This window comes from Amblyomma maculatum, chromosome 6, assembly GCF_055883805.1.
Source record: "Amblyomma maculatum isolate TAMU_Amacu chromosome 6, ASM5588380v1, whole genome shotgun sequence".
Lineage (NCBI taxonomy): Eukaryota > Metazoa > Arthropoda > Arachnida > Ixodida > Ixodidae > Amblyomma > Amblyomma maculatum.
The window spans coordinates 134,347,061-134,361,922 of NC_139349.1; the positions used below are offsets into that span (position 1 = coordinate 134,347,061).

General features: G+C 48.1%; 1 protein-coding gene across 2 annotated transcripts in view; it reads right to left on the reverse strand.

The window, feature by feature from the left end:
• Positions 1–14,862, reverse strand: part of LOC146186801 (uncharacterized) — a 65,154-nt gene that overhangs the window by 21,901 nt on the left and 28,391 nt on the right. For both annotated transcript variants that reach the window (XM_084607423.1, XM_084607422.1), the window contains exons 2-5: positions 6,038–6,196; positions 3,034–3,116; positions 2,109–2,220; positions 973–1,092 (exon numbers count right to left, since the gene is read on the reverse strand). In XM_084607423.1, the coding sequence (XP_084463549.1) occupies positions 973–1,092; positions 2,109–2,220; positions 3,034–3,116; positions 6,038–6,196 (474 nt within the window). The remainder of the gene's footprint in view (positions 1–972; positions 1,093–2,108; positions 2,221–3,033; positions 3,117–6,037; positions 6,197–14,862) is intronic.

Below are 14,862 nucleotides of genomic sequence, written 5' to 3' on the forward strand. Positions count from 1 at the left end.
TCAGCTTCCATCTACCTGTAAATGCGAAAGTCAAACACATTGCTGGGGATAAATAAAAGATGATAAGATTCAGCCCATGCACTCAACTGGAATAACACTGCACATCAGGCAGGAGAAGTGCATGAAGTTTTTAAAGCCTGAAAACAAACGAGCGCACGTAAGCACGTACGGTCATCGTGAGTTTACCACAGAATGTTAATTTCACAACTGACCGGCACACCATCGTTTCAAATGCATGGTTGCATCAGGCATGCTCACAGAGCCACAGACCCCAAGTACAAGCGAGTCAATCATTGTTCAGCAGCATCTCCAAGGTGCACGAGAAAATACGGCTGCAACCTTGTCGGTGCAAGAGGGGCACATGGCCATCCTTGAGCTGGATGGTTCCCTCCGGCCGACCAGCCAAGCTGTTCGGAAGCTCAGAGTCCTGCCCCAGAGTCAGGGAAAGCCAAGGGTCTGCAAGTCGGGCTGCCACTGGTTCAGCTGAACCAGCACTCTTAGCACATGCCTCGCAACCACAAAACCTTGGCTGAGATTCAAAGCAAAATCCCATGATTTCACGGCTTACCGAAGAGCACACAAAGTTACTTCAATTCGCTGACAGTCTCTCCTAACTCAGCTCTATAAGGATTATGCAATAACCGAGAAAGCAGACTGCTCATTCAGTGAAAGTTCAATAGTTCTTTGCCTTCGAGGGTTTCAATTAATTCAACTCAATTTAATGCTAGGATCTATTGAACTTAAATCCAGAGAAACAGCTATACTTGTTTCGGAAACCTGCTTGGGCCAATAATAAGGAATCTCCACTTCCTATCCGAAAATTCTGCATTTGTCACAGTTGTGGCTGCAGTGGAAATGATCCGGTGGGGAACTGCTGGTGGGGTTCCAAGAAAAGTAATGGCTTTAGATCCCAAAGGCACGTTGCACTCGGCACAGCAACAAGACAAAAATTAAAAAAGGAAAAAAGCTTACTCGGACGTCTCGGAGGTTCGGTGATGTTTTCCAGTTGTCGCATCTCTATCTCAACTTTCCGCATGTTGGTGTACTTCACCTGCATCAGCTTCATGATCTTCTTTATGAAGCCCACATAATCTGCAAGTGGACATACCCAACAAATGTACTTTTTCAACCATCTTGAAATTACACATACTATTACTCTGCACGTTTTCTTTTTGGCCACACCAACCCCAAAACATTTTCACCCTGCCCTTTTTCGGGGTTAGACAGCTGACTTCTGCTAACAGCTGAGAAAGTAGCCAAAGATGTCCACATATATACAGTCAGGCAAGCTACAAGGAAAAGTATTACAAAAACACTCCATCCAAGCCTGCTACACTCAGTTGGGTAATGGTTCTTTGCTATGATAATAAAGTTGGATACAACACAGTGCTTTACAGTAAAGACTGGCATATAAGTTGCATATTTATGTGTTCAATAATACAGACACACAATTAAAATATACATCATTCATGGAACCATTTCAGCAAGTAAACAAAAATTTACATCAAACACTTTATTCTAACTAAAGTGCATGCTTAGGTCAGCTAAATAATAAAAGCATGACTAGGATGTTTACATAGCATTTTAAAAACATTGGAGAGCACAAAGAGTGCAAACTTAACATGAAGTGGTGGACTGCAAAAAAACATAAATCATAACAAACTCTAGTCACATAGTGTATGAAACCCTCCAGTTGAGAAAAATGTGGTGCCAATATGAGATGACAACCAAGTAAACAAAAAGTGCCACTGGCAAGCTAAACAAGCAAACAAAAAGCCGGCTCAAACTTGGCTTAAAACAAACTACTGCATTTCGTTTGCAATAATGCCAGGTCAAATTTAACGAATAATGATTTAGCAAACACACACATCAGTTCTCTGCTTTTCTAAAGAGTCGTTCTGCTAAAGAGTTGATTCCATTAAATTCTATGCTGCATATAAACCGTGACAACAAGTGAATAATGGCAGTTCTAAACGTCTTTTTGCGTAAGTGACAAATCAAGCAGGGCACCAAGTGCCGTGCAAAAGAACAACTAAATATTTATGGTGACTGTAACCCATTGCAAGATACACACCACCAGGAACTGTCAGAATTTCTCGTATTCCTACCTCTGGGGAAATCACTGGGGCTGACGAGTTCCTTGAAGAATTCTTGGGCTAAGTGACGCTGATCATTCTTTGTCACTCCAGGTTTGAACCAAAACTTGAGCTCACGACTTTCCTGCAAGTAAAAAAAAATGCTCCAGCGTTTCTCTCTTTTTTTTTAAAAGGTACATATAAGTTCGCTTCAGACAGGCATAGAAGTGCCAACTTTAGGTGATGCGAGTGTATAAAACAAACATACAGGCTTGGACTAAACGAGAAATGGCTCACGCACCCTCATGCAACAAGCACTAGTTGACAGCTCTGAGAAGAAAAGTAACCCAGATAGCATGCTACATTTCACAGGCACCAAAAAACTCACAATCTATGTATGTCCACAAAAGTAACAGCAAAAGGGCACTACAAGCGTGCTTTGTGTTTATTATAAAGACTGTACGTAGATGTCGCTAGTAACCTATTAAGTTGATACAGCACACACTAACAAAATAATGATGACACTTTCATGGAACTTAGCATTTATACATGAACACAAATGAAGCTCCTTTGTACAGATTTAAGGCAGGAGAGGAAACAAGGTGGGATGTGGGCTGATATGTGCATGCACGCACGCATGCACGCACACAAGCACGCAAGCATGCACGCATACACAAGCACTAGCACATATCGGTAGCACGTCCCCTCAGTCTTTTATGTAAAGAATATGCCTGTATTTGGGGTTTATGCTCCCAGTTGTACAGATTATAACATAGTCAGCTGTAGCACAACAGCTGCCCATCCATCTAAAGGTTTCCGCATTCTTAGAAATTTTTATGCAAAGCATGACAGTTATCATTAGCTGATTTTATTCATTAGTGTTTCACTAAAGATCTAATTGGATTCACAAAGCATCCAAAAAACAATAATGCCTAAAGAAACGGCTTCAATAACTCACTCGTGTGTGCACCTCTGTGACCACATTGGTGAGAAAGACACGAAACTCCAGCGAGATCTCAGGCGAATCGTCGTCATCATCATCTAGAAGAAAGAAAGAAATCAGTGGTCCAAAAAGGCAGCAGGGATTAAAAACAGCGGTATAAGACAAGCTTGAGCTACACGTGACAGGTGCTCCTACACACTAGAGTTTTCTCTGCACAAACTTCGTATGTGCCCACATCAGAATGGGAATTCTCTGCAAATCTCATTATGCTGCACAGTGAACGCATGTGCTCAAGCACATGAAATCGTACTCCCAAATGCTCTCACATTAAAACATTTCAAAAATGATGACCAAATCCCAAAGAAACAACTACTACATTTCAACGGATCCTCATTTCATCCTTCCAGCTGAAGACCATTTCAACCAACAAACTTAATGGGCCCTCAAAAATGTTTGAAGCATGCAAAAAGTAAAAACACTCAATCATAACATCAAGTGCTAATAAATGCGTGAGCCAAGTACAGCTGCTCCATATGCAAATTATTAAGCAGCTACAACCCTGCTATAAAACTGCTTTGCTATTTCTAGCATTTTTTTCAAATCCTCAAAATATGGTACCATTATCATAATGAACATCTCAGCAGCTATCACAATATGGAAGAAAGATGGCAGCAAATTGGCAGAGAAAGCAGGACAAGATTAAACTTGATTAGTCACATGCATAAGCCAAATTCGATTATGTGTGCAATAAAAAACACTTGAAATCCAGTGTACGACAACATCCCCAAAGAGCACTTGCAATCCCAACAGCAAGGTGTAATGACTATAGAGTACAATAGAAATGATGAAGGAAAGCCTTGGAAACCCGGAGGGGAAATCGTTGATAACTTAGATGACACAGGCCACCCTCCAAAACCTGTAGTTCGGGGGGTGAGTAATTCTATTTGTTTGTGACACATTAATTCGTTCACAAGCCTGATATACCAAACCTGTTTGATGCATGCTTTCATGAGAAAGATGGACGGCCTTCAGTTTCACAAACCGTCGGGGAATTTCCGAATGATGCTCCACGTGTTGGTGTGAATTTTATTGCTAGTGCTGTCGCAATCCTATTCGTGCACATCGAACACAACGCACGAAAACGAAACTATACGCTGCGATGAGAGCGCGGCTTAAAGAAATTTATTTCAGATTGCCCTTTTTTTTTTTTTAACATCCTACATGCTTCCATGGTGCGGATTTTAAAACGAGCCCTCAATTCCTTATATTTTGCTGACTAAACGAAAATTGCCATTAATGACGAAAATTGCGCAGGGCGAAAGCGTTCGTTGCGGATGCAGTTGGAGTGCTCGCATGCCGCTTTTGTCGCGTGCTCCTGATCGTGATTATATCAAGCTATAGTGCACGAGCGCTGTTAGAAATTCTGACCGCGACCGAGTTCCGGGGAACGGAAATGCCCGTAATTTTCGGATGGTATGCGAGACTTTTAACGGAAACGCGCGGTACAACTCGAATCACAAACTGTATTCAAAATTCCGATTATTTCCGAATTCTACATCTTTGCGACACAGTCCACCAGGGAGGTACGTGCGGCCAACGGTTAAAAGCGCCGGCTTCGGTTTCACTCTCGCCAGGGTTTTTCAGTGACCTTTTGGCGCAGGTGCGAAGCAAAAGTGGGAAAAGAAAACGATTTTGTAGGGGCACGTAGCAGGATGCGCCATTTGCCGAAGTTTGGCGGCAGCTGTTCCACCACCTATGCGAAGCTTTGACGTCAGAGCCATCGTGCAGCTGTTGAAGCAAAAATAAAGACAATTAGATATTCTAATATAAATCAGCAGTCGCTGATCAATACCACGTGGAGATGATCCACGTAGATTAATGCCTAACCGAAATCGCGACTCGAAGCGTACAGCAAGGAATGCGCGATCGCGGCGAAGGGGCACGCGAGGAAACGTGCGCTGGCATCTATAATACGCGAAATTTTGCACATGTAATGCACTTCTGTAGGAAAATTTTGCGAATTCACGCCAGTCAGTCCATATAACATTCGGATTCTACAACGTCCCTGCGCATCCACAGCCTGCAGCTTGTAAAATCCAACAATTAGGTTACCCTGGGTTGCCACTTCTGAGTGGCAGGGATTGCGAATTCTGAAGCACGCGAATCACTAAGAGTACGATGTCAGGAGAAATGAAATAAACGGAAGAATCACACATGTTCCGTCTACAATGAGCTGGGGAGATTGTCCAAGAGGTATATCAGAGCGCGGTTATAGTGTACCGAGCCGCTGTGACTGCAGTGAGTCTCAGCTATCGCCTAGTTCGTACTGTGAAAGAGAAGGTGCGATTGCGTGAACTGCGCGCTTTGCGAAGCGCGGGCGGCACCATGCGCATCATGATGCGCATGCCCGGGAAAAGCAGCCGGAAGTGCTCATCCGCCTTGTGGCATCGTTTTGTCGTCTGCTTCGTGACAGCGCTTCGCAATGCGCGGCTGCCCGCGGTCGCATGTTCCCTTTAACAGTGGACCATACTGTATACACGGTTGGAATGTGCGTACGTTCAAGTGTGTACTGCTCGAACTGAGAATGGCGTGCGACACATATGTGTAAATGATGTGAAGAAAAGCTCACACCATTCGACAGGCACCATCTAACAGCGCAACCCGGCGCCGGTTGCGCGCAACGGAAAGCGCGAAGCCGAGAGGATTACGCAGAGTTTGCGACGGACTGCAGAAACGGCGAAAAAAAAAAAAAAAAAAAAGTAAGCTGAACGAGCACGAAATGTTAAGCGGGCATTTTGTCCGCTGCAGCGTGCGCAAAGCTACAGGTCGCCGTACATAGTATATATTCTAATATGTGTACGTGCTAACAACGAGCTACGAAGACAGCTTCTACCGGGATGACGCTTTGCTGGCAAAGAGCAGCAGCCTTGCTGAAACATGGGTAGGCGCGACATCACGTGTGTCGGAATTGCGCACGACAGGGAGAAGACTCGAAATAGAGGCAGGTTCAGATACGTACCCCTGCTGGCCAGCCTGTTGATGACAATGCCCCGGTGGTCCCCTCCGGCCTCGTGCATGACGTTGCCCTTGTCGAGTGCTTGCCGCGCCACGCGCTCCATCTTGATGTTCGTCTGGCCCTCGGCCTTCTTGCGGGGAGTCATCACGATGTGCTCCTCCTCTGCGTCCACATAAACACGCCACCAGTGTAAAGTCACGCCCGCGAACAACACACAGTATTTTTGGGTTTCTATATACCTTCAAGACAAGAACAAATCCCACGGTAAAAACTGTCGACAACATGTATCATTGCGTTAACCTGTTTCCAGCAGGACCACGTCAAGTATACATGATGTTTGTTGCGTGTTTTTCTTCAAAATATTCTAAAGCAAAACAAACAAATCCACAGGTCGAGGTGTCACTGGAATCGCGGGTCGTAAACGTTACTGAAATGATTAAGTTCAACATATATGGAAGCAAACTGCGGCAACGGTCTCCAAGCTTGTCCACGGCGCGACTGTATACCCTCTCCGCGTTTGACGCCATTCGAACATGTGGCGCTTTGCAATCGAGCTAAAGTTAATTGAGTCAATTCTCATATTGTCACCATGCAAGCCACGGCGATATATATCTGAACTCATCAAAGCTCCAACAGTCCCACATCACATTGCATGTACACTTGATAAAATGCATTTGTTCACAAGCCTGGCAGCCCCACTACGCTGCACCCAAAGGAGCAGCAACACTTGAAAGGTGCATGGGTGTAATGAGGGTGTCGACGTGCCCAACATATTCATTTTTCAAAACAATAATAAAAGCGAGGAAAGGGTGCATTTTTCAGTGTTACACCTTTAAGGGTGCAAATAATTTGACTTTGTAGTTCACTACCTGTTGTGAGGAAAAGGAGCAGCAGGACAGAATGGAAAATATGTGCGTTCGCTCATTAAAGCACCAGTGCAGTGAATTCTCAGAGAAATAACGAGTACAGAAAGTAATTAGACGATGAGAAACGGTTAAGCTAGGGATATCAGAAGGTGTATTAGGAGTGACACGCTTTAAAAGTGAACTGTCACCGTCGGTGACATTCGAAGCGAACTCCTAGAGTACGATAGCATCGAACAAGCTGGCACTTCCGCGTGTCTTTAGCGGTGATTGGCGCTCCACAGTGGCGTATGGCACGAATTTCGCATACCGCAAATGACTTTCAAGGTGGCACGAAGTTTTATGTGATCGAGATTTAATGAACGCCAGCACGGGTACGGAAAGTGTAATTATTGTGAGCACCGCTTTAATGCTCATGCAGAATACGGAGCTCCAGCTGAGTGTTCTCGCAAAATAACGCCAGTACGAGACCGAAAAGGCAGACACGACCACTATAATATACTGCTTATAAATGGCTGTACGTACGTACAGTAGTAGTATGTGTACATGGATGGAAGCCTGCAAGGCTGTGAAGCCAAAGCGGCAATCTATTGTCCACGGAGACCTAGCCTAGCTGAATCAGACCACTACGTTTCAGCTTTCGGAACCACTTACATCTTTCTGCGCTGAGCTCGTAGCAGTTCAGGAGGCACTCTGCTCCGTGGCTTCCATAATCATGCTCCCTACAGCCCACGTTGTCATCCGCACTGACGCACTTCAAACAGTATACGTACGTCTGCTCCGACGTGTCAGCCGCTGCCCTAAAATTTGCCAAGACATCTACCAGCTTGCGGCGCGCATCCCACAGTCAATACGCATTGAGTGGGTCCCACGGGATCTGCTGCCTTCCCAAAGTCAAGCTGATTTAGCAACCCGCCTCGTGAACCAAGACGCATCAATCCCACGGCTTCTCGAAGTCGACGACGCTACCCTCCCTTGTCAAGAAAGGAGCACCTCCGGCGCCGCACACGTGCACTTATCCCTTCGTGTGCGATACCCCTTCCCCGCGGTCTCACCCGTGCAAGCAAAGGAGGTTGCGCTTAGGAGGATCCGGGTCGGTGTTGCCCTTACACCAGCTGTCACTAGGACGTGGTCATACTTCCAACACTTATATCCCCGCCCAGGGTGCCCGATCTGTAAAAACGAAGATGTTGAGGCCGACATCCACCACTTGCTGTGGGACTGCCCAGCACTCAAGCCAACACGAATCCGGCACCTGAGCATAGCTGGCCTTTCAGCAACCAATCCTGCCTCATACGTCACTTGGACGCAGGGACCTCATCATCGCTCACTTCTGGACTTCATAAAATCAGCCAACCTTTTTCCATTCATTTAATCATTTATTCATCCTTCATCTCATACCCTACTGATGCCCTGAGGCAATAAATATCGATTAAAAAAAAACACACACACACACACAGCAGCTCTAGCTGTTCACCGCAAATGACGCACGAAACGGGACTGGAAATTCCGTGCACCGGCATGCACATCGATCATGGCCAGACGTTATCTCGACGCGATGCGCGCCGAGCAGGCTCACTAACGAAGCCCCGTCCTTAAAGGCCCACTGTCCCCCCTCCGGTCGAAAATATTTTATTCCCCGGGGACTGTAAGACTTCGCCCCTAGAACGCAAGACCGCAAAATGTTTTTGAAAAGAGTAACTAATAACGCAGTTACAGCCACCGCAATCACCCGATTCTGTCATGCTTCTCTCCTTCCGTTCTCTCGCAAAGGTTTTTCACTCTCCTGCCCGAGGTCGTCTAGCCTCCGCAAGACAAATTCCCCTTCCTCCTCCGCGTTTGGCAGGAGGTGGGGCGTGGCACTCCGCGAGCGCGAAAAAAAAAAAAAATACGGCCGAGGGAGCGAGCGCCGCTGGATTCACTCTGGCCGTGGCGAGGGAAAAGCGCGCAGCGAGCGGTAAACACCCATCCTCTCCCGTCAGTCAGCGAGACGGACCAATGGACGTCGTTCGCGGTACGTACGTCATTAGTGTGGCCCGTCGGGCCAGCGCAGGAAACGGGGAAGCTGGCTTCCCAAAGGAGAGCGTGAGAGAGCTTTGAATTGTATTTTCGATGCTTTGCGGCGCGCGTGTCACTGTAGCATTTTGCACAGACTATCTCCGGTACCTGATCGAAACACTGGGCTCCTTTGCTTAAAAGGGCCTTCCCTGGACAGTGGCCCTTTAACGAGGAAGCAATTAACGTGCCCCTGAATGCAACCCAGTGAAGGGGCCCTCCTCAGTTCTTCGACGGCCGGGCCCGGTGCACCACTGAGGACATGACAACGAGTGTCGCGAGGGCCACGTTCCTCTGATGCAGTTATACAGTCGAGCCCTGACGGCACAAGCGCCTGACCAGGCATGAAGGCGTTCTAGTCCTTACAGTTGGCTTTTCCGGGAAGAAAATGCAGCGACTTCCAACATTCCGAAGTCTAAACTTCAGCGTACACAGTACAGTGCTTGTAGTGTTCTTGCCTCCCTTTAAGTCCTTAATTCTGCACAGTTCTTTCACGTAGGAATAAGAGGTGACAACGATTTCCCTGATACAGAATGACGCCCGGCTAAAATGTGCGCCTTTAAACGCTGGCGTCACGAAAGCTTCACAAGTCCGAACGGTCAGTAAGCCAGAGTTTAGGAATTTATAAAGACGCGCGGTTGATATTATGGGGACAGTTAAGCTTGCGCTTTCTGCGCATGACGCGATAGCAGCCTGTGGTCCCCTTCAATTAGACACACGCTCATCGCCGTACTGTCGTAAGGCACCTGATACCTGGAAAACCACACAACATACGTATACCCCCTTCCCCAACCCAAAACTATACTGAGATAATTCACGTTAAAAAAAAAATGTTACAGAAAACAAATCCTATAGCAGCCGACTGGGCTTATTCTTTTTCACAGCAGTATTGCTCGGGCTGCATGTCAGGGCTCTTAGCGTACATAGGTTGTGGGCCACACCCTCAACCTTTTACAAGAACCTCTTCCGCAAAGAGAAAACGGATGGAGCGCAACGAACAAACACGAGTCGAGCCGAGTCCGCCGCAAATGAGGAAAGAAAAGTGCGGCAAGCAAGAACGGTAAAACTAAGCTGGGATATGCCCGTAAGTCGGGAACCCCACTGCGCAAAAGCCGGAAACGTGGGCAGATTTGCATATATGCTAGCTGATTGACCAGCTGACACGCGGACGCTACTTTGCACATATTTGCATAATATACAGTATTGCGTGCCGATCAATACTGTACGCATGCGCTCAATTTTTCCCGCCTGAAAGCGAACAGCAAGTGCGAGGCCGCCGGAAGGCGGGAAGCGCCTACATAGGCGATAAAGCATGTATGCCCCGAGACGAGGGTTGTCTCAACGCACAGAGAGAGGACAGCCAAGACACGCGTCATGCGAAACAATGGCGGGCGTGGGGAGCTCCCCGAGCGGATGCCCTCATAGCGTCGCATCCCCTCGCACGGGCGCCAGCGTGGAGGAGGCATACCGCGTTTCACTCGGAACAGTACTCGTCACGTCACACCAGCGCACGCACATTTTTTCTCTTGCTGTAATTAAGAACTTCAGAACGAGCTCGTACGCACAAGCTGACAAGCGGTGCACGGCTGCGACGTTCGGTACCCGAGATGCAAGTGGCGGTGGAGCTCAAAACATTATTTCCATCAAAATCCCATATATTGGAAGCAGCGAAACTCTCGAGATGCAAAATACGCGCGTGCGTCGTGCGCTCGCGCGACGTCACAGCCCGTTAAGGAACCTCAGCTGGTCGCAATTAATCCGTTTCCGCAATGTCGTCTATCAATGGCGTTGAACTTCACATACCAAGGCGTTCGTTTCTATTTTCTTTCACACTTTAAAGTAGTTCCCGCACGGAGAAAACGGGAGGCGACGACCCACTACCGGCTCGAGTTATGCTCGCGCATATACGGCAACCGTTGGGCCGGAGCCAGCGCCCGGACATCGGGGGCCGGATGGAGGGGACCTCTCATCTGGCTGCCTACTGATGGCACCTACTGGCGACGCCGGCTGCAAAGCCGCGTGGGTTATTACCGTGCCCCTCACCAGAGGCAAGCACCGCGCAAATGGCCATAGCGTACTATGACTGTGCCCTGAACCTCCCCTGCTGGTCGGCCATGCGCAGAAATTAAAATGGGTCCTGAAGAAGAAGAAGAAAAAAAAAAGGGGGGGGGGGGGGGGGGAATTACCTCGTTGGACACCACAACTGCGCCGCGAGGGAAGGGATGAAAGAAGAGGGGGAGAGAAGGAAGCGAGAAAATGTAAAGTTGCACCTACAAGGATATTTTTTTACATTTCGCACTGGAACCCGGCTGCCATGGCCAGAACTGAACCCGCGTCCTCCATTGAGCCACTCTGGTCAGGTCTGATGTGGGACCCGCGTACAAAAGCGGCCGTCGATTCAGAGAATTTGAGCAATTTGACGAAACAGCCATAAATTGACAATCGCCGTTTCTGTCAATTAGTGGCGAACGCGCCGTATACAAGGAGTAACGATGCGTAACGCTTCCTTGGCTTCACATAGGTATATTATGTATATCTAGCCTCGCAGTTCCCTCGATCTCGTAGGAAACCCAGGCGTCCGCAGTAACATATCTCTAAATCATCACTACCGTTATGCGGCACGGGGATTAATCGAGCCGGACGTTCCCAGTCAGAAGCGCTGAATTAATGAAAAAATTGTGGGGGTTTAAGCATGGCTTGAACCTAGTGATAGAGCGAAAGCTGTGAGTGTTGCAGCGATAGCCTCTGGAATACCCGTTTTTCAATCCGCGGTTCTCTCATATTTTTTTATTTAAATTAGGTTTTGGGGAAAGGAAAGGGCCTTATACTTTTGAGTGGACACCACGGAATTGTGGACACCTATATCTCAAGATCATGTTTTCATACTTTTTTTTTCTTGTATATTGTACATTGGTTTAAAAGAAAGGAAAGGCGCAGTACCTGTCTTTGACCTTCAAGGTTGCTCAAGGTGAAAACCTCCGTGACGCTTACGGCTCGAAAAGCTGACGTAGCGAAGCTTTCGCTTCAAAAATTACTCGGGATTTGACCTGGTTAGGCCGGTGATACCGCGCGAAAGCACGGTTTGAATTATCCGCGCCAGGAGACGTGGACTGCATGACGTCCTAATTAAGCGGGCCAATCATGAATCAGGCACAACATCGTTGCACAGCTCTGGCGCCTACTTTCGCACTAATATAATACAATCAGGGTTCGCGTACACACTACACAGCACCCAACGTGGCGCCTGTCGGGCCGCGGCGACTATTTGAAGAGTCCCTCCGCACCCATCACTCATGTGCCAGTGAAGGCCACCACCTCAGCACGCTCCATTCAGGTCCCTTCTCAAATTCTAGCTCCGACATTCAGCGAAATTTCGTAACGCCATCTCCGCAAGAAGGCGATTAGGTAAGAGAGAGAGAGCAAAAAAAAGTACAAGCGCAGCTGCAGTACAAAAACACCATGCATAAAAAAAAAAAAAAAAAATCGCTGGCTTAGCAAACTGCGAAGCGTGGCTGTTGATTCCCGATTATGTTGGAAACAGCTTTAAGACGGCAACATATAATGCTCGCGTTCTGTGTTTTTCTTTCTTTCTTTTTTTTTTTTACCTGTCTTAGGGCTGTTTCCAGTAGCATGACAGTCTTTATAGTTCCACCACGCGGTAGGCAGGAACCGAGAGTAGCGCGCGGCAGATCCGTGATGCCTGCAGGAAAGGGGCGTCGAAATCACGGCGGCTTGAAAGCCAGGATAATCGAAGCCAGAATAATCGAGTCCGGAGGACGAGCGCTCATTTGCACCGAGTCCAGTGCCAACAATTAATTACCTCGCGTAACGACGAACGCACTGCCAAGTCGTTTGCAGCGAGGCGGTCGAAGACGCCGAAGGTTCCCGCAAGCATTTGTTTCTTGTTACTTCCGTGAGCTGGAGCGGAACAGACGAGCGGGCTGCCGTTTCGACGGATCCCGTTCGCGGTGGAAACCGCGCAATGCGCGAAACGTGTTCCGTGGCACCCACCGCTTTCTGCAAGCAAAACGAAGGCTACAACACTAATGAAATTCCTGTCCAGCAATCAGGGACTTCGCGCAGGGAGCCATACAGTGCACGCCAGACTAAATGTTGGCCACCCTCTGGATAGAGGGTGGCCAACATTTAGTCTGGCGTGCACTGTGGCTAGCCCTGCATGCAGAAACAGCCCACTGCACTGCTTCTACCCTTCACTAGCAGCTACTTTATACCCACACGAAGGGATCGCGGACCACGCGATATAAATGGTGCACGCATATATTGACTCTCTCTCAGCTATCGCGGAGCGGCTCGAGTGTCGTGCATTAGTGCGTTTGCTTCAGATTCTGTTACGATCCGGATGCTCGAAGGGAACAGTTGTGCGATGCCAGAAGAACCCCACGAAAGCTTGCAAGCCCGAAGAACAAATGTAAGCGGCTGTCCAACCATATATGATCCAGATCAAGTCTGCAGGAGGCAGCATTGTCATGTCCGGCGAGATAAGCTCCAAAACCTTGGGTCGTCGCAGCATCTGTGAGGCGACATTTCAAACAAAAGACGCTTCTCGGTCGGGAGGGCAATTAGCACGACGCCCCACCGCTGCTATATGTAATCCCAAGACTTCTCCATTCTCATAAGACACTGCCCCGCGGGCTTACAGCAGGTGAGAGGAACATCGCGTTGCGCTTTCCTCTCTATAACCCGAGGTCGTTGGCAGAGGGCTGACAGTGGCACGTTGGTAAAGACGCTTGTGGTCGATTCGTTTTCCAGTGCATCGATTGACGAAACAGCTAGCGAGTCGCCTGCAAAGTGGCAGAACATATCCCGTCGAAAAATCAGTTTCGAGGAGAATCGCAGCAACTGCCTCGCTTCTGGCTGGACATCTCAACCGCGCCGTGAGGGAAGGCGGTGGGAGTGAAATAAAGGAGAGAGAGAGCTGCCATAGTTAAAGGCTCCAGTATAATTTCGGTTACCAGGGGTTCCTTAACGTGCGCTGACAGAGCCCAGCACACACGGGAGTCCTTAGCATTTCGCCTCCATTTATACAAGCCTTAGCCGCGGCCAGGTTTCGGTCCTGCGAACTTGCATAGGATCACCAGTCAAACGCCATGGGGCCTAGAAAAACGTGGCCGTAATGAACACGTGATAGCTTTAGACGGCCCCACCAATGGTCATAATTTGGTCAGTTTTCACTAGGAAGAAGGCAGCAGAGTAGGTACAACACAAACATAAGAAGCACACACTTTGCTGCCTTCTTCCAGGTGATGTGTGGCCAACTAGCTCAACGTTCAAAGTCAGTTTTCACTATGCTAAGCATGAATCAGCCGAAAACAAAAATGCAGGGTATAAGCCACTGCTACGGTGTAAGATACGGTATATTCGTTCACCGAGGCCACTACGGAACCTATAGTTTGGATAGCGGTAGCTAGGTTCAGCAGCAGAGTCGAAGATCGACGGGGTTCAAAGGGTTAAATAACAAAGATCAAGGGGTCAAAGACCAACAGTCATGTTCACCATGCTGAGCATTGACCACCATGGTGAGGTGGTAGAGATAATTAATATACATGTACACCAGTAACGCAGGCCCACTCTGTTGCTATGCTTTGCTTATCAAGGTTAAACGAATTTCAAACTTAGACACGGCAAAGTGAGTGCAGAAAGAAAAGGAAAGCCAACCGCGTCGAAGAACACGCTTAGAGAGAAAAAAAAAAGAAGGAAAGCCAACCCCGTTGCAGAACACATCGACAAGCGCCTCGTTTTCCCTCCGCCCTTGATTCCCCGCTATCTCCTCTTCTGCGATCGCATTCGACGTCTCGCACGTGTTGCACTTTGAACACCAGCATAATGAATCCGGCCGCTGCCGTCCTTCGAGAGCGCACACGCCCCGCTCTTCGGCGACGAACAAGGTCG